The sequence below is a fragment of the Prunus avium genome, chromosome 8 (assembly GCF_965620075.1).
Source record: "Prunus avium chromosome 8, drPruAviu1.hap1.1, whole genome shotgun sequence".
NCBI classification, from domain to species: domain Eukaryota; kingdom Viridiplantae; phylum Streptophyta; class Magnoliopsida; order Rosales; family Rosaceae; genus Prunus; species Prunus avium.
The window spans coordinates 2,313,975-2,338,620 of record NC_142291.1 but is presented as its reverse complement, the minus strand read 5'-3'; the positions used below and the strand labels follow the sequence as shown (position 1 = coordinate 2,338,620).

Below are 24,646 nucleotides of genomic sequence, written 5' to 3'. Positions count from 1 at the left end.
AAAACAAATACTTGGATGGATACAGGAGATTTTAGGGGAAAATGGGGATGGATACAGGGATCCTCGATTTTTGAAAATACTCGATCGGAGACTGGCCGATGATGGTATTGTTATCCCATCCCAGAACTCGGCCTGAAAAATAATGTATTTATTTTTAGTTACTAAACATATAACATAATATAACAATTGATTCACAGTCCTTCCCCGCCTCTGCCAGCTTTTACTTTTTTGGGTTTTCATTGAGGCAAAGTCTATTCCTCATCTCATAGGGGTGAGAATTAATCAACTGAAATTAAGCAAATTTTTAGGCCCAACATTCTAACAATTTGCTAATTGAATTGACTTCAGTTGAGTGTGAGTGTAAGCAAAAGCGTTTCTTTTTTCCTTTTTTTGTAAAATTTAGTGGAAGAAACCCTAAATAAATTCCCTGAAATGGGTTACATATAGAAACTAAAATATTAAACTAAAAATAAATAAAATTAAGGGTTAAAGAAGGAACCATCAGACACCAAATTTTCATCCCCATTAGCAAAGAGCTGTACGGTCCGCATCATGGTTAGATCAAAAGATCCCATCACTTGGTCCCTCCAATTCAGATATTCAATCCCAAATCAAAAGATGGGATGAATTCAAAATACCCTTTTAATTTTGGATTCAAATAAAGCATAAATACCAGAAATTTGAAAAGAAAAACAAGTGAAATTGAAAAAACAGGAACTGAAAATTAATAACAAAAAAAAAGGAGGCTCAGAATCAATGGGTATGAAGAAGGTTATCAGCACAGATCGATTAAAATCATCAGAGTGGTGCATGACTTCCTCAGTTCTTCATCACTGCCCCAAATATAAACACACACAGACACATCAACTCAGAGAGCGAGAGACGAAGAGAGGCTGAGAAACGAAAAAACATACAAAATAACAGAGCGCTATGCTACAAGAGTGCTTTCGCAGTCTTATTTATAGAGACATAAAAAAAACCCTAGCTCCCCAATTTTATGACGTGCAAAGACAAATTTACCCTAGCGAAAGAGGGCAAGGCCCATATATTTTCTTTCTGGTCTGAATCTGAAGAGAAGGCCCATAGGATTTTTTTTTTTCTTTTCTAACATTTTTAAGGAAGATATAGTTTTTTTTCGTTTTTTGTTTTTGTTTTTTTTTGTTTTTACATTTCTCAATAAATGGCGATGAATTATTCTTGAGACAATTTTTAAAAAATAAAAATAGAACAGACATCAATAATGAACATCAAAGGGTTTTTGGGTTACATTAAAGAAAACCGATCTGGTAAACCTATCCTAATTTTATCTCATTACCCACGCTTTCAAAATAAATAGACAAATTGTTAAATGAGACAATCAGAAAGGAAAGACAAAAACAATTTTGACTTGGGATAATGCTTTACCCACCCAAAATCTAGACATGTTGTCAGGCGATTAAGCGAGTTTCTCTACATACACGAACAATTTATCTTTTGAATTTGAAGCATATATATATATATCCTTATGAATTCATTTTTTGACATAAAATTTCTATTTGAAGCACATATTAGCCCTTTTTGGATCCATTTTTTAACATAAAATTTGGTTTGTTTGTGTGCTTCTGTGCATTCACGAATATGGAGGGGTTAGTAATTTTCAAATTTATCTCATGATTTTACTTTTTTGGTTGAGATTGTCAATCAATGCCCTTTTGAACAAAAAGCGTTTGTAGCTGCATTTGGCCAAAAAAATTTAAAATGTTTATGTTCTTCAAGAAATACTTGAATTTTCGACAAAAATTTCGACATTCTAGTAAAAGTTCTTCTTCAGGTAAAAATAAATAAAAACTCCATGAGAGCCCTGAATCTTTGAAAACTTGTTTAAATGGGATTTGAATGAAAAACAAGAGGCTAACTAAACCCTTTTTCTTTTTGCCTTTAAAAAAATTTATTACTTGAAAACAAATACAACAAAACGGATTTCGTTCATTTGCAAATAATGTGCATTAACAACAAAAAATAAAAAATAAAAAATAAAAAGCAAAATATGTAACCATCAAAGTTAGGAAATTTTACTATTATTTGAGTTGCATCATTTCTATCTCTGTTGGTGTATGTGTCGACGTGTGGAGGTTTATTTAGCCGTGGACAACAATGAAAGGGACCTCCCTCTATAAATATGTAACAGCTCGAATTTCCACAGACAGGTGTGCATTTTCCCAATACATCTCTGTGAACAATCTTTTGCTAGTGTGCGCATATTTTACAACCATATAACAGATAACAATATTACTTCCCCAGGCGAGCCACCTGATCTAACAATAGAACACTTTGAGGCAGGTCACTTACACCCATATGTGTCACATTTTGTTGTGGATTGGCTAAAAATAAATTTCTAATTCAGAATGGCCCTTTAAATAATTCTAAGTTTTCAATGTAAACCTCATCAAAACCCCAAGTAGTCTTCATATCTTCTCTGTTCTTACGTTTTGTGTAACGATCGAGGAAACATTCGCCATATTTTGATTCTCCGCTAAACGTAAAAATGGTGAATGTAGAAGCGATCAGAATCATTGTAGGCATTATCGGTCAGTTATTTGTTTAGCGCTTCCGTTTATTTTCCTCTATTTTCAATCTAGCTCTCTGCCATTACTATTTTGGTGATACTACTACACCGGTGAGAAATATACAATTATTTCTACTCACATTTATCTTACCTATACTGTTTTTTCTTGTTCCTTTTCTCTCATAGGTAATGTCATCTCTTTCTTTTTGTTTACCTCCCCATTGTAAGCTCTAGCTCCTTTCTCTTTGTCTTTATCTTTTTCTGATCTCTAATCTATGCATTTACGAAGATCTTATGTTATGTGATGAATTATGAAAATACTGCAGCCCAACATTTGTGAAAATAATCAAGCAAAAATCAGTAGGAGAATTCAAGGCGGATCCTTATGTAGCAACATTGCTCAACTGTGCTATGTGGTCTTTCTATGGCATGCCCTTTGTCCATCCTGATAGTGTTCTTATCATTACAATCAACGGCTGTGGATTCGTTATCGAACTCATCTACATTGCCATCTTCTTAACATACTCTTCTAACGCAAAACGCGTAAGTAATACTACTAAGAAGTGAAATATCATGAGCTATGGAATGCTAATACCTTATTAAAACTTCTATATATCCTTATTTCCTTTGCAGCGAAGGATCCTTATTGCTCTTCTGGTTGAAGTTATCTTATTTGCTGTTGTGGTTTTCGTTACCCTGCACTTTCTCCATACCACTGAAGGCCGATCTATGATAATTGGCATCTTGTGCATTGTCTGCAACATCATTATGTATGCCTCACCCCTGACAATCATGGTATGTAGAAATAAGTAATTTCCATATATTATTATGTTGCATAGATATTGCATGTCTTAAATATTTTTGGGTCGGAATCGGGGACACACAAAAAACCACATAATTTGACACACATTTTTAACCTTTGGATGAATCATCATCTTAGGGTTGAAAATCGTTCACCACGGCTTTATATATCTTACTTTTTGGATGGCAGAAAATGGTCATCAAGACAAAAAGTGTGAAATATATGCCATTTACCCTCTCTCTTGCTAACTTCTGCAATGGAATTGTCTGGTTCATCTATGCACTCATCAAATTTGATCCCTACATTTTGGTAATTCTCTATACATTTTTGTTGTTTAAAGTATGTACACGTTTATTTAATTATTTTTATTTTAAAAAAGAAGAGTGAATAATCATTTTTCTTTGAAAAAATTTGGTAGGTTCCCAATGGTTTGGGATCAATTTCTGGGTTGGTGCAGCTCATCCTATATGCCACCTACTACAAGACCACCAACTGGGATGAGGTGGATGAAAAACCAAAATCTGAGGTTCAACTCTCAGATGTTTAGAAACGTGAAAGAGGTTCTTGCTTCAATTCTTGAACTTTCTTATGTCCAACCAATTCTTGAGATTTATTCATTTTTCATTTTTCTTGAACTTTCTTATGTCCAATCAATACTACTTGAGCTATACAGACTAAAGCCAAGTGAATTCTCAAATTTTGAGGGATTTATAATTTTCAACCGTGCATAAGAAAGATTTTTTTTTTCCCGATTCATTGTGCTTTTCATTTGTCTCTAGTTCATTTGGATCAATTATTCCACAAAAGTGATTTTTAAACCTTTTACCAAACGAGTTGGGATTTCAAAAATATCAAAAAAATCATTTATGGCTCCAAATAAGCAATGCTAAATGGCACTGAATTGGTATTTTCCAGTTGAAGAAGTTAAAAGAAAGGCCATGCGTAAAGAAATGTGTTTTGCTTGATTTCATTCAGAGTCCTAATATGATAAGTATTGAATATTTACGCGAAATTCTATAGTGAAGTTACTATTTAAATGAAATCAAGTGGTTAATATGAAGGTCCACATCTATGGTTCATATATGACACTCTCACCATCTATTGATTGCGTATCTTGAGCCTAACGTTAACTAAGAAGGCAAGATGAACATGTTAGGCCAAGCCCAACACAGGTTTACTAACACCATGTCACATCAGATTTGCCTTTGTTAAATCCCCAATAATTCATCGACAGGGCACAACAAAAGAATAATAAGCAATTTTTTAGCATAAGTTTCATATCTTATCACTTTAGCAAAATTTCCTTGTTTACATCAGGTAAAACAAGTTTGGAAGTGCCAATAATTATCTTTGTCATGCAATACGAGAGTGGTTAATGTCTAAAATTAGATCAACTTGTGTTTATGTGATTCACTCAAATCAATTTGAGAACAATCAAATACTCAAGGTCATCGTCAAGTCTATCTAGAAGGGGTGGCTGCAACTGAAAATATACTAAGATTTGGCAACTTCCATTTGGACAAAGCATCAATACTACGCAATTTGGAGTCATATTAAGATAACATCAGCCTTGCACTTCAAGGAACGCATCTTTGAACCTTACTGTTGAAATCACCTGAAGTCAGCTCTACTGAGCTTCCTTGTCTATCGTGTATTAATCATATTCTAAAATATCGATAATATCGAGGATATTATCGTTTTTTCAAGTCACAGATATTTTGGAACGTATCCATACACATATCGAATAAATATCAATAATAATATCGGAAAATATCGATATCGATAATTTCACTCACATTTCAACAATATTTTGTCAAAATATCGCTATAATATCGAAAATATCAATGTAATAGAAAAAAGGAAAAAAAAACACAGCACACATGCAAAGGGGATTCGAACCCTTGCCATTTCACTCCTCCAATGCCTTAACCACTATGTTGCTTATGTATTTGTGATAATACGTAAAGGGGAACTCTATGTGGTACTAGCCACTCATGTATCTTACCATGCAATGTATAAAGTGTAAAATATTGTAGTAAATCATTATATATAAATGATTATGGTGTGTTTAATCTTCTTTCATTAATTACTACATATTTTCTACACTCAGTGTTTGTCAGCTAGCTATATAATCAACTTAAATTAGTTAAACCCATCATGCAATGCATTTCCTTCCAATTTTTTGTGATAAACTAATAGATAATTGACTAAATAAATATCTTGTTAATTTTATATTCAAATAAAGCATAAATACCAGAAATTTGAAAAGAAAAACAAGTGAAATCGAAAAAACATGAACTGAAAATTAATAAGAATAAAAAAGGAGGCTCAGAATCAATGGGTATGAAGAAGGTTATCAGCACAGATTGATTAAAATCATCATAGTGGTGCATGACTTCCTCAGTTCTTCATCACTGCCCCAAATATGAAACACACAGACGCATCAACTCAGAGAGCGAGAGACGAAGAGAGGTTGAGAAACAAATTACATAAAAAATAACAGAGCGCTATGCTACAAGAGTGCTTTCGCAGTCTTATTTATAGAGACATAAAAGAAATATGAGGAATGCTATTCACAATCGCTCTAAAGCGATTCTCACGACACTTGCTAGACACGTGTACACGTGTTCCCAATGTATTCTCCTTTTTATTTTTTTATTCTTCTCTCTTTCTTTCTCTCGGTTGCCTCGCGCTCTCTCTTATCTCTCTTCTTCTTCTCTCCGTCTCCCTCCCTCTCTTTCTTTTTTTAATTTTCTTTCTCTTTCTTCTTCTACTTTTGTCTCTCTTTTATTCTTCTTCTTCTTCTTCTTAGTCTCCGTATCTCTCTCTGTGTAAATTTGGTTAAATGCCAGATGCCAAATACTGGAGGCAGAGATTTGAGAGGGAGGGATTATAGAAACCCCCAAAATTTCATAACCCAGAAAGGTTCACAACCCCCAATTTTTTTTCCGATAGTGCGAATATGGCCAAAGAAGAAAACTGGCGGAGATAAAGTAGGAAAAAAAAAAAAAAAAAAAAAAGAGGAGAGAGAATAAGGGGGAATTCGGAAGAAAAAGAGAACAGAGAGATAAGAGATAAGGAAATAAAGAGGAAGATTTGTGTTTAGTTGTTCTCTGGGCTTAAGCCCCTTTGTTAAGAAGGAGAAGAAGCAAGAGGAGGAGAGAAGAGAGGGAGAGAGATACAGATAGAAGTAGAAGAAGAAAGAGAAAGAAAATTAAAAAAAGAAAGAGAGGGAGGGAGACGGAGAGAAGAAGAAGAGAGATAAGAGAGAGCGCGAGGCAACCGAGAGAAATAAAGAGAGAAGAATAAAAAAATAAAAAGGAGAATACATTGGGAACGCGTGTACATGTGTCTAGCAAGTGTCGTGAGAATCGCTTTAGAGCGATTGTGAATAGCATTCCTCAAGAAATATATATATTTTAGTCATATACCCATTCTTAACACTAAAATTATAAATAAATCCTACACTATTTAATTTCTATAAACAAACCCAAAAAATGATAGCTGGCCTTATTAAATTTAATTTTGATTATTAAATTACTTTGATGCCCTATTGAGTGTTTTGGGCTTTTTTTAATGAGGTTTTGGGGTTGAGTTTGTTTTATGAAATCAATGGCAGTTTTGTAATTTAAAAGAAGTTAAAAGTCTTTTTGTTATGTTGTAAATGAGTTTTGGGTGTGTTTCTAAAGTCCATTTTATATAAGGTTTTTTTATAATTTGGGCTCCTATATTGGGTATAATAATGAATCTCCTTTAAAAAAAACCTAGCTCCCCAATTTTATGATATGCAAAGACAAATTTACCCTAGCAAAGGAGGGCAAAGGCCCATATATTTTCTTTTGGGTCTGAATCTGAAGAGAAGGCCCATAGGATTTTTTTTTTTCTAACTTTTTATGCTTTAACTTTTTTTAAAGGAAGATATAGCTTTTTTTTTTTTTTTAAATTAAATTTACATTTCTCAATAAATTACGATGAATTATTCTTGAGATAATTTAAAAATATATATAAAACAGACATCAATAATGAAAATCAAAGGGTTTTTTTGTTACATTAGAGGAAACCGGATAGGTCCAATCTTATCTCATTACCCACGTTTTCAAAATAAGTAGACAAATTGTTAAATGGGACAAGATCTGAGAGGAAAGACAAAAACAATTTTGACTTGGGATAATGCTCTACACACCCAAAATAAACACAATGCAATTTGGTAACCAAATTATAATGAGCACAAAGATCCCTTTCTACTAAATTTACAATATAGAAGGTAGTGAGTCTGGCCTAATCAAATGTAGTTTTCTGAAGACAGCATGTATCAAGAGAGCGATGAAACAGGCTATCATAACACATCCTGTACTAGAATAGCTTCTGCCAAAATTAAATTTTATTTCCATTGCTTGTACTCAAATCGTTATGTGGCCTAGCGTTCACATAGACAAAGTAGTATTAGCTCTGTCCATTGCTCCGCCATTCTGTACTGTGCACATAAAAAACAATCCTTTCTTGATCAAGAAGATTCCTTCTCGATGCCAAAATTCATGAATATTTGTTTTTGTTGACGAGTTAGCTCCATAAACCACCAGCTCTTCTGGCCAGCTGATGTATATCAACGTCTTCTAAAATCACGTTGAACTCACGACACCATTTACAAGTTGCTCCGGTGATGGTCTTACATATACTTTTGTTAACATCATCTCCATGCTCTAGTCCGAGATGTTGAAGCTTTAGACTGGGACTGCTGTCTCCTCCCACTAGACAAACCACTGTCACTGATACTCCCTTCAACAAGATTGTCACGAACTTCAGAAAATTCTCTATTCCATGAATTCAAGGGGATAACATAACTATCATCCTTTATGCTCTTCCTCTGCTCCTCGTGCCGTTTCACATTCTCAGATATCTGATGCAAGGTTTTATTTATCTTCGCAAATCCTCTCTCGACTGGTTCTACCACATGGGAAACTGTATACTTCATGTCATCAACAATCTGAAACAACAAATGAGAACATAAAAGTGACGATGAAGTCCAGAAAAGAGTTTTAAATGAAAAAGTGAAGGAATAACTTATTAGGGTTAACTTCTCACAATTTCACCGCTTCCAAAAATCACATCACGAACACTTTGGGGGAAATTCAAGCGCTTTTCTCTCTCATCATGCCGTGCCAGATGCACTCTGGTTGTTCTTTCACAATCACGTACCTCCTCTGGATCAGGAGGTGCTCCCAATGATGCATAGTCAGTCATCACAGCAACATTACGCACACATCTTTCTCCTCGTTTGTAAGGTACTGCTGGAAAGACATAAAGGTGAACCACAGCAGCCACACCCATCTGTTTGACAAGTTTGAAATCACAACCCTTTGAACTTCAGGATCATATTTGGAAAAGCTTCTACGGACTTAACATCAACCAGAACTTACAACAAACAGGTACACATAGAACCTATTCAGAATACTTGACTCATGTATCATAAACTATTATACACATAAAATCGGAGTAATTGTTGAATATTTTTTGGAAACATAACCATAGTAATTTATTCAATTTCTCAAGTATCTAAATACTTATGTTTTTTATTACTAACAATGGATAACTCTAATTCTCCAACTTTAAGATTAACGTAAATGAGATTGTACTTTTATTGTTCATATTTTATGATTGACCCACACCTTTGATGAAATAACCTAACAAAAAATAAGATATAATATTGAAAAACCTAAAAACAAAAGCAATGCTGATAAGACAAATAAATATAACAAACGTTGAATTAAGAAAATAAGCATAAATACAATGGTAACAACCTCTAACATAAAACTAATCACTGAATTTTCCTATTGACTTACTAATGATACTAAATATACAAATCATTATCACGAACAGAGAATCAATTTCTAGATATATTCAAATTCAAATTCAAATTCAAATTCTACAGTAATCATCTGAAAATGCCGTTTCCAAATATTTGCAAAAGGCTACACAGACTGAGAAGTGTTTTACACTTGATTCTCGTTTATGCATCCTTCAAAACAAAACAACCTTGAACACCAAGATTCGTTAGATTTCAAGCTAAACTTTGGCCACAACTGGAATAAGCTTGGTATGCTTAAGTCACCAAAGTCATTTTATTTCCACTTCGAAAAAAATTGTTTAATACTTGACTCAAAATTCTCATAAAATAATGGTGAACCAGAATTTAAAACTTTTATTAGAAAAGCGTACACAATTTTCCGGTCATTCTTCACACACAGCTCTAGTAATTGTTCATAGTACTGTAGCTGAATATTTTAATTAAATGCTTTTTCCATGTTCTTACTCAGTTATTTTGGACTGCTGATTATTTTGAAAGATAGAATTTAATTTAGTTAGGGTTTTCGGGTTCTATACAAGAGCCTCTTAACATCTTGTTATGAAAGATAACCTTTGGTTTTTCTATTTCTTTTAAGAACTTCAGGATTTTACTCTGACAGTAACAAAAAGGAGGTTCTTCCATTGTTTTCCTTAAAGGAACATGGTATGATTACAATTCAAGTAGAGTCTACTTTATAGTGCAATAACTTAGAACTACCCACCTAAGGGATAAACTTGATCTCCAATGAGATCCTGGGATTCTTCTGATCATCCAAAACATTGGTCCAACTAATTAATTTATCTACTTCCTTTCGAAACTAATTTGACGCTTTCAATTTCAATTCACTTATGTTTGCATGTCAAATTGTTAAAGATATATCAGGCCTTCATGCCCTACAACATCAAACACAACACAATTTAACAGTACATGTAGATGGTTAGTTAAATTACTCACCTCTATGCATATGATATAGTCTTGTATGCGAGTTTTCAGCTCTTGAGCCAAAGACCCTTTGAAGGCACCCATAGAGAAAAGAAACGCAACAGCGATACCTTGCCACCATGTCAAGAACACAATTGACTTGAAAGTCAGAAACTTCGCTAATGGTTTAATGGGTTGTAATTTGTCTTTAATAACAGAGTAAAACTGCACAAGGCAATATAGGGCCCACGTCTGACTAAAATTAAGAACAACTGCCAAGTAAGGATAGCTGCAAGCAAGCAAAACTAAGTCAGAACAATATATATATATGAGAAATACAAAAGAAACAAGTCCATCATTAAAAGCAAAATGTAATAAAATCAGAGCTGCCAACAAGTCATCCTAAGCACGCACAAAAACTTCTGTGCGCAAGAAAGTGTCAGTATGTGTAAGTGTCTGTGCGTGTGTGGATAAAGCATCAATACATAAGACATACTCAACCTGTCATCTAAGCAGGCATAAAGATTTATCTACTTGTAAAGGTTAGCTTTAAGACCTAAATGATACAAAAGAAAATATATTACCCATATCTCCAGTCAAATTTCCCTTCTCCATAAACACCAAAAGTCTCAAGAATCATTGCGAGCAAAGCGCAGATCAATTTCAGTATCATCTGGAAAATAATGTGTCAGAGAAGACCAAATAAGGCTGAAAACTTTGAAGGAAATAGAACGATTGAAATAAAGTTTCAGCAGGAAATGAGTACATACATACTGAACGATGCCCACTTTCACAGCATGGTAGAATGTGGGACCAAGAGGCCAGTCACCTATGAGGCAATTTAGTGGGAAGGGATGCTCTACAACTCCATAAGCGTAAGCATCTTTCAAAAGAGGTGTACTGGAATCAAGTACGCTCTGACTCTCCATAAACTCAATTGTCCTCTTCTCACCACCTTAACATAGAAAAATATTTGTCCACAAAAAGGATTTTTTTCAGGCTTTATGTTATTAAAATTGTTCAACAAACCTGGTTAACTACTCATCCATTGGAATATTACTTATCAATATATAAGTTTGCATGAATGCACAGACTGCGCACACAAGAACAGTACTTTTAGGAAAAAAAAGAATACTGATTCAAACCACTGTGTGTGGTAGTAAGTACTTCATAATCACAGAGGATTCAACATTCACATTTCAGTTACATACCTAAGCAGGCTATCAGGTATCGCTCGAAACAATATAATGCAAAAGCTTCATAGCAGTCCCGAATTGCTTCGCAGTTGAAGGCAGCATTTGAGTCCAACAGCGACAAAAACTACAGCCAAAAGTGTTATCACGCGCAATATATTACTAATCCATCAAATGGTAAGTACTAATGAAAAGGGAAGCAGTATGAACTGGATACTTGATAGAATAAAAGCAGTCAGATACTAAGAAAAATAAAAGGATCAACTGTATGCAGAAATCTTACTTTTGTCATATAGTTTCCACAATAAGAACAGATTTCAAGAACTGAAATTCTTAAAGAACTGTAGACAAAGGGCCCAATCTTATAACTGTCATAACTCTAGGATTTGCAGTAAAAGTTTAGTTCCTTCCTTTGAGAAACTTTGCCAAATTATCTCCGGATTTAACAAGAATTAGAAATTAAACTCACTTATCTATAAAATGGGTAATAACCTAATCTAGCAAAAGAAATTAAATACATCCAAATTCTCCATCTGTCATTTCGACAAGTTGTTAATATCGAACTAATATATTGCAATTGAATCCATATACTTATCAAAATATCTGGCATGCTACAATTTGTTTTATCTGCACAAGAAAACATGACCTCTTCGTATACTCCCATTTGGAATTGTAGCCTTCCAAATAGAACCCGGCCAATAATAAATCTACTACACAAGCGTTCCAGAGGAATGCACATTCATTTGAGCTCCATATCAAATACTAATAACTATGTAAATAGCATGTTTTTGGGATGAGCATCATGTCCCAATCTGATTTTTCCTCTTAGTCTGTTTCATACTAAATTTGTAACTATTCTCTAACTAATTGAGAAGGGTAAAGTAGTAAAACGCCTTCATTTAAAACAGCCCTTGAACTGCATTTATATATACTCATGTGTTTCTAAGCTTTACTCAATATATTTAAAAGAAAGTGTGATCCATCACAATATAAATAGTTATAACTCATATAGAGTTATAAGTAAAACTAGCATACAACTGAAGAAAGTGATCACAGAATGTAGTATGTCGTACCGATTCCAGTGCATAAACAGGAACCATTAGAATGAGACCAATCAGAAACTTCTGCTCCTGAAAATAGATAAAAGGAGAAGAAAAAAGATGTCACCACAAAAGATGAATCAAAGTTATCTTTAGATAGAAGCAAAACAAAATTTCACAGGAGAGCAGATATATAATTAGGGTATCACCAAAAAAAAGTGCAAAAAGAAACTCTTTTTTTTCTTTGACAAATAACAAGAGGAACAAGATTAAACCTCTGGCTGATTATAAGCAGCTAAATGCTCGAAGATAAGGTACATGGAGAGAAGAAGAGCAACAAATACGAATATGCTAGCACTGAGGATTGGCCAGCTGAAGGCTGCTGCTGATTCCGCACCAAGGTTAAGTGACCACATTTCTCCTAATCTGCTGGAGGCCTCGACCATGGATAAAAAGAAAAAGGAAGAGCATAAAATGCCCCTCCATCCCATTGAATCCGGGTCTTGGACTATATGGTGAAGTTAACTTTGAAGAGTCAGTGAACCAAACGTGCTTTATCAATTTTTTTTTGTTAGACTTTATTTGAGCTTTCACACCACTTAAGTGATCTATTTAGTCCAAGATGAATTCATCAGCCCTTCCCTTCAGGGGTCCTCTTCTCCTCTCTTTAAGAAAACTGCTCCTGGAAAAAATTTATGGTGTCACAATAGAGAAAAGCCAGCCACCCTCTTGCCTGTTAAACAGCTCCTTGAAGATATTCTGCAGTACAAGCATACCATCTAAGCCATATGCGAATGTTTGCTGTAAGGACATAAAAGAAGAAGCCCGGATAAATAAAACAAAATCTCCAATGAGAAAAGGAAACTTTTAATTAATGTGAAAATTAAAACAACAGCATTTAATAGGAAGAAAATCTTTATAATAATGAATAGCTATCCTTTTAACTCATGATGTAATACATAAACTACCTCCAATATAGTGCATTATCAAAGCTGAAAATGCTTCTTTTCGACATAAATGTCTGACATCATGATATCTCTTCCTTACAAGCACCGTGCAAACCCAGCTAACATGTTTGCCAACTTTTTGTTTGGGTTAAGAAAATTATAAATTTATTCGCTCAACTTATCAATTATCCCTACTAGATTTGCCCAAAATGTGGGTTGGATTCAGGTTAGTCAGGTTCGCCCAACTCCATGCCCACTCCTAGTTTTTGTCAAGGCTTGGACCAAAAATTTTGGAGCTTAAATGAAACACCTTGCACCTTATCAGCACTATAGAAGTCACAGTTTCTACAATTAATACACTTAACAGACCTATAACATACATCTAATCAATACAAAACACAGTGATCCATATACTCATCATCACTATCACAATTAAGCATGAAGCATTAACACATTCTACTAACCAATCATTGAATATAAAGCTAAACATCCAAGTAAAACAATGAAAATCACTTTTTCTTTGTAAGCCAAACCCAAACAACTTAGTTCCACCAGAACCTGACTTCCAGAAGCAGAATTACAAACAACAGCAATCAATAAGAATAAATGGCACATTCTTCACTAAAAATCAAAAGAAGAACCCTAAAACATCAATCACAGAGGAGATGATTAACCTATGCGAAAGAATTGAATATGGGCCAGAAATAGAACCAATTCTTGAAAACAAAAAGGAAAAGAAGAAAAGATTTAAGCAAAGACAATTGAAATGAGGTCTTAGGGTACGAACCTGAGCACGGGATTTTCCCGGGAAATTTGAGAGTGATTAATTTCCGAGAAAGTCGAAAGAAACAAATTATAATTCGTTCGAAAAAGAAGATGTTTTTCCTTTTCCTTCGGCGGTTGGGGGAGACTATCGTAGCATTAGTTTTTTTATTTTTTCATTTAATATTAAAAAAGAAATAAACGTAAAATTCACAAGGCGGTGACCTATTGTTGTAACAGCATTACCTCTGAATGATGCGGGTCCAGGTGATCCTACTTTAGCGATCAAACGGCTTTCTGGATTGTCGTTTCGTGCGTAAGCTATTTGCCTGTTGTTTCGAGATGGATAACGTTGAATCAAGAAAGGAAACTTAATTTCCACGCAAGCAAGTGGACGTGGCAATATCTCAATCCAGGCTTCCACGTCAGTTCTGGACTTTCTGAGGGTTTAGGACTTCAGGTCTCCTCATTGGAACTCCCCTGGCACATCCCCACCAATTCAAAAAGATTTAAAATATTAGGGTAGAATAATTCATAGTGATTTATTCTTCTTGCTATGAGAGAAATTATATATGTACAAGTACACAACAAATAGGAAAGTAACTACAATCCCATCTAATACGGAATCCTATAATTATATGGAATTATAAATCATAATTAAAAATAAGGGATTCTTATATCTAGGTCCAAAACGATTAGCTGTCATTGGGTCTAGTCCTCATGTTTTTGGTTTTAGATGTAGATCCTTTGACATTTATTACTTTTTTGTTGTGTCGATTTTACTCTTTAAGGTAAATAAGGAAAACACATTGAAAATCTAAATTTAATGCATTATTTCCTTAAAATTGAATTCCAATTTTTGATTTTTGATTTTTTTTTTCCTTGACATACATGCAAGTATATATGTACCTGCCTTACAAGTAAGTGTTTTTTTCTTAAGTTTTCTTAAGCAGTTTTTTTTGGAGGTTCATATTTTTATACATACCAAGATATTATATGAGTTCAATTAGCTGGGCTAGAGGGTATAACTACCTAAACTAGAGGTAATTTATGGATTTAATTACCTGGACCAAAGGTAATTTATGGGTTTAATTACCTACATACTGCATACGAGGTGTATGCATAGGTACCTTACCTATTGTTAAGGTATGAAGTTTTTATGAACTCTTATTACAAATTTTGATGTCGGTATACCTTGGGAAAATTTCAGAATTCAATAAATAGATTTGCAATTAAATTTAAATCAAATATGATAATTAATATCCTACAAATCAATAACTTACCAGTTTTAGGAATTCATAATTTACCTTATTTATGTTTTAGGTGCATAACTGGAATAAAAAATAAAAATAAAAATAAAAGTAAATTGAAATAAATTGAAATAGGCATGTAATCTTATGTGGCGCAAAAGTCAAAAGACTTGGATCAACAACAATTTCTGCATTGATTGCACCCGAAGTCTCTCCTCATAATTGGACTTATGCCAAATTTTCTATAAAAATAATTACATGATTTATGTCAACACTGTTGCCCCAATGTGGTGCATATACATCTCTAATGCCCAACTTGACAAGTGAATCATGGAATGCTTGACTAGATACGACTTTTGTTAGAATATTTGCCAGCTTTGTAATCTTCACATATGGAATCTGTATAATATTATCTTCCAATTTTTCATACACAAAATTACGATCGATCTCCACATGCTTGGTACTATCATGTTGTACCGGATTCTCTGCAATTTTAATGGTTGACTGATTATCACAATAAAGTTGCATAGTCCCTTTAGCAACCACTTTCTATTTTTTACTACACCATGTAACCAGATTTCCTCCTACAAAGGTAAAATACCCAAAAGTGGATCTTCGATTGAAACCTTTGCCACCCCAATCAGAGTCTATATATCCTGCAATCTCAAAGTGTCTATGCCTAAAAAAAACATAAGACCTTTCCCATGAGCATATTTCAAATAACGCAAAATTCTCATCATTGCATTCGTATGGACTTTACTTGGATTATGCATAATCTGACTCTCAACACTTATTGCATATGCAATATCCGGTCTAATGTGTGACAAATAAATCAATCTACCAACTAACCTCTGATATCTCTCCTTATTAGTTGGTACCTGATCTAGGAGTTCCTCCATACAATAATTCTACTCTATGGGCGTATCAATAATTCTACAATACCAGTTTCCTTCAATAAATCCAAAATATATTTGCTTTGGGATAGAAATCTACTTTGCTTTGAACGAGTAACTTTTATGCCCAAAAAATATTTTAATACTCCACGATCCTTCATATTGAACTCAGAAACTAAATAAGTCTTCAGCTTCTCTATCTCCTCAACATCATCTCATGTCACAATCATATCATCTACATATATAATGAGTGCGGCAACTATGCCATTTTGTCGCTTGAGAAATAAAGTATGATCTGCACATAGTCATATTTCTTTATGGCCTGTCGAAACCTCCCAAACCATACTCTAGGAGACTGCTTCAATCCATATAAGGCCTTTTTTTAATTTGCACACAATGTATGTTCGTCCAGTAACACTATTACCAGGGGGTATACTCATATATACTTCTTCACATAAATCACCATGTAAAAAAGCGCTTTTCACATCATACTGCCACAGATGAATCTAATAAAAATGAAATGGTTATCAAACAACCCCGTAATTTGTGATTGAATAATATTAAACTTGCTAAATATTTAGAGGATTTACCATTGTTATTGCAAATTTGTCTAACTCCACCATAAGGCAAATGTGTCATGTTTGAATGAGCTAGTTGCCTTATATGACTTAAGCACATTGTACTTCGAACTTGATTGCTAGGGTGATGAGCATAATTCTCTGAATTAAAAGACTGGAATGCTTGCTCTCCTATATCTTTTATATGAAGGAATGGGGAAGAAATGAACCTCCATATAGTTAAGGTATTATTTTTGTCTTTTCAAAATTGAATGAGGTTGAATTGAGAGATTACCATTGTTATTGAAACTTTGTCTAACTCCACCATGGGCAATTGTATCCTATTCGAACGGGCTAGTTGCCTTATATGACTTAAACGCATTGTATTTGGAACTTGATTGCTACTGCCTTCATTGAATGACACTATGTTAAGGTGTTGGACTTCTTCAACACCATAATTGGCTCGTCGTCGTGCTAAATATTCATGTCGTTGTGCCGAGCTCATTAAGTTCCTTCTTGTCCTTTGACGATTCTGTCACCACTCTCATTGGTTTTCTCTCTCCAATACATGTGTATTTTGTTGATCGACAAAAGTTATTAATTTGTTATACAGAAATATTAATCACTCTCTAAACCTTTTTTTATTTATTATTTTGTGCAAATATTATAATAAGTTTATGGCTTTGTGTGCATTTTTTTATGTGGACTTGGTGTGCATTTGTTAGTCACTACTTTTATAGTCATTGTCAATTTATTTTTTTAAACGACAATGTTGTGTGTATGTTAGATGATTGTTTAGTGTCTATGTGAAAGTTGCAATTTATAGTTTGTGCAGTGCAGTGTGTATCACAAGATATGACTTGCAATGCAGTTTCTAGTGTGTAACTGACATATAGTGTGATTGAGTGAGTTTGAACCCCATGCATTTTTGTTGAAAAGCATAAAACCCAAACGAAATAGAAATGTTATGTTTTTTTTTTTTTTTTTTTTTTTTTTGCAGTTTCTGTTTTTTGTTGTGTTTTTCTTATAGTTGTAAATGATTGAAGTTTTTGATTTCGTTTTACTTTATTGATATCTACATTGTATTGTTTTCGAGTAGTAGTTGATTGCAGTTTATGTATAACTCTATAGTATGATGGATTTGGCACAAATCATGCGCGAATCGATGTTGAAATGAATTGTAAACAAAAACCAAAAAAAAAAACACCTTTGATGGTTAATATAAATATTGTGTAAATAATAATAATTACAAAAACAAGGTTGGTGTAGAGGTTTGTAATTGAGGCTTCCTCCTTTGAGGGTCAAGGTTCAAGTCCCTTTAAGTGAACAAAATTTTCTTATATTTTTAGGGTGAATAATGATTATGCAACAATCATTAGATTTATCCATTCTAATCGGGATCCGGATCCTCTGCTTTGATTTTCTCTGCCATGATCTGCTTTACTTTTGCTCTCCACACGCCACCTCATTAAAATTTAATCTAAGGGACTTAAAGTTGACACATCATTCTTTAAGCAAAAACCCAATTTACTTCTAATTAAAAAAGAAAAACAATATCCTAACCCAACTAATCAAACTTAACGTCCTATCCCTTTCTTCTTCTTTTTTCTTGCTTCTTCCCGTCACACGATTTCTTCCTGTTTATAATCACAATCCATTCTGGTTGTTGCAGCGTTTGTTTAGTGGTGGAGCTTTGGTTGTTTAATATTGTTAATATTGAACTCAATGCCACCAGGCATGCTCAAGTGTGTCCTCAGAGTCGGCAAATATGAAGGAGCTCCTCCAATGGAATGACCTATATCAACAAGGTGGATCCATAAAGAAAAAATCTCTCAACTATGTTATGTAAAATTGATTTTTTTCTTTTCTTTTCTTTCTGTGTGTAGAAGTCCTCGTTTTCTTTATTCTTCTTCGTTTTGCTTAAAGGCGTGGCAAGATGGGATCTTACATAGATATCCATGGAAATCCCATTGGTCATGTTCCCATCTATCAAAAGAACAAAAAGCAAACTTATTTCCCCATATCCTTTGATGTGATGAGGGTGGTTGAAGAAAAAAAATTCCTTCGCCGTTTTCTTGGATAAAAGAGGAATTACGTTTCAAGACCTGGATATTGGGATTGTTTTGTAAGGTCTATTGACTGTTGAGTTATGGTTATTTTCTCAAATCAATGGCTACTGAAAGATATATTTATATATATATATTTTTTTATTTTGATAGAGGAGAGAGAAGGGATTGTGATTATAGAATTTTTGGAGAAACGAAAGCTTGGTAGGGATAAGATTTTGGGGGCAAAGGCAGGAAGAAGATGTGCTAATAAGAATCTAGAAAAGAAAAAGAAAAAGAAAGGGTGACGATGTTAAGTTTGATGTTAGTTGGGTTAGGGTATTGTTTTTCTTTAGGAGTAATTTTTTGCTTCAAGAATGATGTGTCAACTTTTAAGTCCCTTAGATTAAATTTTAATGAGGTGGCGTGTGGAGAATAAAAGTAAAGCAGATCATGGCAGAGAAAATCAGAGCAGAGGATCTGGATCCTTCTAATCGAATGCAATTCAATCCTACTTCATAATCCAATTCAATCTCGATCTCCAAACAGGCTCATAAAGCCAAGCCAAAAACAGTTGGAATGACATACTTTGCCAAAGAAAATTGGACAACAAAACCCCTCAAACAAAAAAATCAACCACTAATATGAATTTCACATTCAAGGTTCATATGGGTATTATTGTAAACTAACAAAAAATTATAATTCAGGAAATTGAAAGGAAAAAAACAAGGAAAAAAGAAGTTTGCTCATAGCGGCAAACTATGCAGCACTCTCAAACAACAAACCGTTTGTATCCGTAGGATGAAACACACACCTACCATAAATCAATCCAACCCATTGAAAACGACATCTAACCCATTGCTTCAATGAATTCTGTCCTTCGGATTCAAGATCCCCCACAGACGCTAAAACCATCCCACATCGTAGCTTTACTAAATAAAAAATAAAAAACCAGTCGGTTTAGTTTCAACTTTCAAGCGCTCCCATTATCTCCTACTTCATTTTCTTAACTGTTCTTTCAGTTTAATTTCCCTCCTGCAGACGGCAGAGCATCAACGAAGAAAGCATTCAGGTTTGGTTTGGGTTTCTAATATTATTTACACAAGATTTCTTCACTATTATTCGGTTTTTTTTTTTTGGGTTCGGCAAATGGGTTTCGTCTGTTTTGATTTTCCGAGCTTTGTTAATCATTATCTCATCGAAAATTACTTCTTCTCAGGAACTACTTACCCATCTCAACATCTATTTGACCCGAGAGTTTGGTAAGCATCAATTTTATGGCGATTGTTTTGCAAATGTCAGAAGATTCAAAACATGTGAGTAATGCTTCATGTTACCATATTTTATTTTGAATTGAATTTTCATACATCATCTAGCTATATGGTTTGGGCTCTACATATGATATGATTTTTTGCTGCGTAGTTTTGAGTAGTTATTACTTTCATGGATATATACCGACGAAGAGCAAACAGTGTAGCAAATGCTGATACCCCCAGTAGCTTACTAGTCATTGGCCAACTGTGAAAGATACTCTTGTATAAAATTTACCCAGCTAGCTACCTTTTGTTTTCGATACAGACACGTAATTCTCTTGCTGGTTTTGTCCTATTTTTTCTTTGAACTCTTTTCTACATTTCAATTTTTATTGTAACTGCAAGATACTTTTCTTCACCCTTAGTCTACTTACTTGGTTATGCAGCTTGTAGGAGGGGAAAAATAAGAAGCCGGCAACTTTTCCAACCTCCTAAATCCATAACATGATGAATCCCTCAAATCTCATCCATCCCTCTAAGCCTTTTGTCTCTCCTCTGTATTCCAGTCCTCGCGTCAGGTTCACACAACCCAATATCTTTTCAGCTGGGCATGTTTTCAAACACTTTTATGCTCTTCTTTCCTATACCTGTTTTCTTGTTGAAGTTAGTTCTGTTTGGTTGCGTTTCTCTTATGCATATGTCTCACTCTGTCTATTCAGGACCAATTTTACCGAGAACATTGCCATCGAAGGTCGCAACCTCAGCTTCTCGGTTGGGACGAGGCAAGGTAAAACCATACCCATTCTTAAAGATTGCTCTCTTCACATTCCTTCGGGGCAGTTTTGGATGCTTCTTGGACCCAATGGATGCGGGAAATCTACCCTCTTGAAGGTATGTAAAAATCCACAACATACCTTTCATGCTTGAAGGATTTTAGTTGTGTGGTATTTTTGGGTATTTGGTTTGATGTTGTTTTTCATGGTTTTGTTGGTTGGTTCTTTTAATGCTGTACCCTATTAAAAAGATAATAGTATATTTTCTCTACATTGTTCTGAAATTTGCAGATTTTGGCTGGTCTGTTGAATCCAACAGATGGAACTGTGCATGTGAAGAGGCCTAGGAGTTTTGTTTTTCAAAATCCCGACCATCAGGTTTGTTATGATGATTTATGATTTCTATCATTTAACATTTACCTTCAACTTACTAGCTTATCATTAAAAAAATATGTTCTCGAGTTGTGGGGTGCTTCAAGGATAGAAGCAATGTAAAAGTTTGATTTTGTGATAACTGCAGAATGAACAATCATTGTAGTGTTGGATATGAAAGATTTACCTATAGGAAATTGATGGATGCATTTACTGTATTTCTGTAAACATCCCCTATAATCAAATATTTGTATTATGCATTTAATCCCAACAAAGATGGTTTGCAGTTGATCATCCAATTATTATTTCTCCAAGTAGGTTTCAAGACTGTTGGGTGTGGTCTTAGGTTATCAAGGTTTAGAGGAGATTTACTTTGATCCATCACATTAAGCATCAATAGTCCTATTAAAAAGAGGATTGGCCTGCGAGAGTTCTATTTCTAGTGAATTTGGGATACTGACATAAAAATTGCAAACCTCAAATGATTAAGGTGAAGTTGAATGCTAGGACAAGTTTTCATGTTTGTCTCACTTAGTTCATCAAGGAACCACTTGTGTCAATGTGAATGTATAATGCCAGAATCTTTTCATGTGCAGGTAGTGATGCCTACAGTAGAAGCAGATGTGGCATTTGGCCTTGGTAAGTTCAACCTAACCCCTGATGTAGTCAAATCTAGAGTATCAAAAGCTTTGGATGCCGTCAGCTTGTTGAACTACATGCAGGTAATGTAGAAACAAAATGGTTAAAATATCACTAGAACACCCACCAAACATTTTAGCAAAATTTCATATGTTTACTTTTTGTTGCATTAGAGGTCAGTTCAGACTCTCAGTGGTGGCCAGAAGCAAAGAGTTGCCATTGCTGGTGCTTTAGCTGAAGCATGTAAAGTTCTGTTGTTGGATGAGCTTACAACATTTTTGGATGAAAATGATCAGGTAGTTTTTTTTTAAAATAATGATTGACATGAAACAGCAAGGCTGCTTATTTATAATGTTGTCTGATGGGACACAATTGCAACAAGCTGAACTGCATTAAGAGGAAAAGACAATTTGTATCCAAAACTTTATAAAAGCACTCATGATTTTCCCCTTCACAGCATATTCTTGCATTTTGCTGGTCTAAAGAACTAAGGGTCATTTGGATAGGAGTAATATTCTCTTCCCAGACGTACATTGCAAGACAAATGTTTATGTTGACCTGTGAATCGGTATTTTGGAAAAAAACCAACCTGATAAATGGTCATTATCACAGTCTGGCAAGAGAACGTTTCCCATTTGGAAAGAGGATTTAAAATGAAAATTTTGAACTTTAAAACTATTGATCTTTTACATTCTTTTGAGCATTTCAAATCCCTTCTATCCTTAAATAATCAAATTTACATGTGGAGTTTATCAACACAATAAAATCATATTTCTAAAGCTCTCAGATTTTAAATCCTTCCATCCACATGGACCAACGAAATTAAAGTTTGAATTCATAAGCATATAGTTTACACGCAACCACCTCAAAGTCAGATGATGGGACATAGTTATCTTACTGTAATCTGGTCTTGATTTAGGGAATTCTTTCTGATGGTGCTTAAGGTCATAATTGGACAGTATGCTACTGCTTGTAGAGTCAGTTGGGCACCTTTATATGGCTTTGATTACCTTATAATTGATTTACTTAACCAGTGATCTTATTTTGAGTTCCATACAATAATCTTTCTGAGATAGTTTCTTCACAGGATCACCATTTTCTGGAAAAGAGTAATTGATATCTCTTTGTTCCATCGTATTTTACTATTACTAAGTTTTGGCTTTTATGACCAGATTGGGGTGATCAGAGCAGTTAGGAATTCTGTGGATAGTTCTAGAGAAGTTACTGCATTATGGGTCACCCATCGTCTCGAGGAACTTGAGTATGCAGATGGTGCTGTCTATATGGAAGATGGGAGAGTTGTAATGCATGGCAATGCAACAGACATTATGAATTTCATTACAACCAGGCAATCAGCTTATATAAAGGAAATCAATGATTGAGAGATCATTTGGCTCTTTGCGTTTATAATGATCAATTAATTTCAGGTTTTAGCTTTGTAACTTGTTAGCTGGGGTTCAAGCTGTTGTAGGGTTTAACATATTAAATGCTCATAACCACTTTGAGCTACAAACTCGTTGCTTAAAAAAAACCAGTTTTAACAACCCAATTTTAGAGCCTCACAATGGAGCAAAAGATCATTTACATATATTTATTCCACCTGAGACGCAAATGGAGATGTAAATTGGGCTTTAGCTCCCAAATTTGTATCTCTCCAGATGCTCTAAGGTTTTGAACAAATATTGTACTAAAAACTTATGCTACCTAATCTCCCAAATGTATAGGGATGTCATCAAATCGCACTATACTTTTGTATATGTATAACAGGATCAAGCAGTAACAGCAGGACAATATGAGCACCATCACTATTTCATAAGCAAAACTAGCATTTAATGCACATGAAATGTGGTTTTTAAACATACGCTATTGACACTATGTCAAAATGCACATGAAATGTCTAGAGTACTTTTTATAGTTTAAAGAGACAATATTGACACTACATGTATAAACCACGAGTGATTCTATAGTGAGGGCCTTAGGCCCTTATGTGATGTCATATCTCTTAACTGTTGGATCAGACTAACCAATTTGATTCAACGGTTAAAAGATGGGGTCTCACCTAAGGACCATGTGTAAGGCCCTCACTATAGAATTCTTGTATAAACGACATACAATGTGGATACAAATATTATGGGACACACAACAAAACCCATCACCCAACTCTTCTAGTTTCTCCTATCAAAAAAAAAAAAAAGACTCTTCTAGTTTTTTTTTCTTTTTTTTATTACGGAAAAGAGTACAGTTACAAGCAGAAACCATGAGGACACACAAACTAAATCATATCAAATAAAACGGAAAGAAATCACGGGGACACGCACACCAGACCAGATCAAAATAAAACGTAAAGGAACAGTTCATAGACAGCCCATACTCTTCTAGTTTCTATTCAAAAATGGAACTAAGGTAGTTGCTCATCCACTATTATTAAAATGGACATTGCTTGCTCAGCTCAGTTGTTCTTTTCAATCTCAAACTTTTGATTTGGAGATCCACTATTTGGTATAAAATGGACTTTGCTCACTGCCGAACATAAAGAATCTTTTCGACCAAAAAAAAAGAACATAAAGAATCTACTATTTTAGTTGAGGGCTGCCAAAAATGGCCAATCAAATGCCACTATGATGAGTGGATCTTTACCAACACATTCCAGCTTTTTTCTGAAAGCTTTTAGGTAAAGATAAGTCACATATTTCCTCCACACACCCATAACTTCCTTCTACCATTACACATTCAATCTTGTTTTTTGGTCTGATTACACATTCAATCTTAGATTTGAAGAATATGCAAAATTCCAGTTCTAAAAAATAAA

General features: G+C 34.3%; 3 protein-coding genes and 2 non-coding genes across 6 annotated transcripts; 2 read left to right on the top strand and 3 right to left on the bottom strand.

The window, feature by feature from the left end:
- Positions 1 to 743: 743 nt before the first annotated feature.
- LOC148291119 (small nucleolar RNA Z221/R21b) lies at positions 744 to 839 on the bottom strand. The gene has a single exon (XR_015827257.1). It is a non-coding gene; the product is annotated as a small nucleolar RNA Z221/R21b (small nucleolar RNA).
- Positions 840 to 2,524: 1,685 nt separating this feature from the next.
- On the top strand, positions 2,525 to 3,894 carry LOC110761751 (bidirectional sugar transporter SWEET5-like). Its single transcript, XM_021964307.2, has 6 exons — positions 2,525 to 2,567; positions 2,732 to 2,768; positions 2,872 to 3,088; positions 3,179 to 3,340; positions 3,537 to 3,656; positions 3,766 to 3,894. The coding sequence occupies exons 1-6, from the start codon at positions 2,525 to 2,527 to the stop codon at positions 3,892 to 3,894; spliced, it is 708 nt and encodes a 235-aa protein (XP_021819999.2).
- Positions 3,895 to 5,671: 1,777 nt separating this feature from the next.
- Positions 5,672 to 5,767, bottom strand: LOC148291118 (small nucleolar RNA Z221/R21b). Its single transcript, XR_015827258.1, has one exon. It is a non-coding gene; the product is annotated as a small nucleolar RNA Z221/R21b (small nucleolar RNA).
- Positions 5,768 to 7,370: 1,603 nt separating this feature from the next.
- Positions 7,371 to 14,240, bottom strand: LOC110761748 (organic solute transporter ostalpha protein (DUF300)). Of its 2 annotated transcripts, none has more exons than XM_021964301.2 (9): positions 14,081 to 14,240; positions 12,622 to 13,147; positions 12,380 to 12,436; positions 11,325 to 11,433; positions 10,884 to 11,068; positions 10,698 to 10,786; positions 10,147 to 10,402; positions 8,430 to 8,675; positions 7,371 to 8,331 (listed from the first exon to the last, which is right to left on the bottom strand). In XM_021964301.2, the coding sequence occupies exons 2-9, from the start codon at positions 12,835 to 12,837 to the stop codon at positions 8,035 to 8,037; spliced, it is 1,455 nt and encodes a 484-aa protein (XP_021819993.1). In that variant the 5' UTR covers positions 12,838 to 13,147; positions 14,081 to 14,240; the 3' UTR covers positions 7,371 to 8,034. The 2 variants fall into 2 exon arrangements, with proteins under 2 accessions (XP_021819993.1, XP_021819994.1); XM_021964302.2 differs by having other exon boundaries at positions 12,622 to 13,105; positions 14,081 to 14,232.
- A 5,496-nt stretch (positions 14,241 to 19,736) lies between these two features.
- Positions 19,737 to 23,386, top strand: ABCI10 (ABC transporter family protein; the record flags this gene model as incomplete). The annotated part of the gene is made up of 7 exons (XM_088245360.1): positions 19,737 to 19,872; positions 20,020 to 20,062; positions 20,773 to 20,944; positions 21,118 to 21,204; positions 21,795 to 21,920; positions 22,011 to 22,133; positions 23,010 to 23,386. Coding segments are annotated over 7 exons (897 nt in total), but the record flags the coding sequence as incomplete, so codon positions are not given.
- Between the last annotated feature and the right edge of the window lie 1,260 nt (positions 23,387 to 24,646).

Coding starts and splice junctions, on each gene's coding strand:
- LOC110761751 (XM_021964307.2), top strand. CDS start 2,525: ATGGTGAATGTAGAAGCGATCAGAATCATTGTAGGCATTATCG. Junction 2,769..2,871: donor TTTTTGTTTACCTCCCCATT/GTAAGCTCTAGC, acceptor AAAATACTGCAG/CCCAACATTTGTGAAAATAA. Junction 3,089..3,178: donor ACTCTTCTAACGCAAAACGC/GTAAGTAATACT, acceptor TTTCCTTTGCAG/CGAAGGATCCTTATTGCTCT.
- LOC110761748 (XM_021964301.2), bottom strand. CDS start 12,837: ATGGGATGGAGGGGCATTTTATGCTCTTCCTTTTTCTTTTTATCCATG. Junction 11,434..12,379: donor CTGTTTATGCACTGGAATCG/GTACGACATACT, acceptor TTTTGGCTGTAG/TTTTTGTCGCTGTTGGACTC. Junction 11,069..11,324: donor ATACCTGATAGCCTGCTTAG/GTATGTAACTGA, acceptor TTCTATGTTAAG/GTGGTGAGAAGAGGACAATT.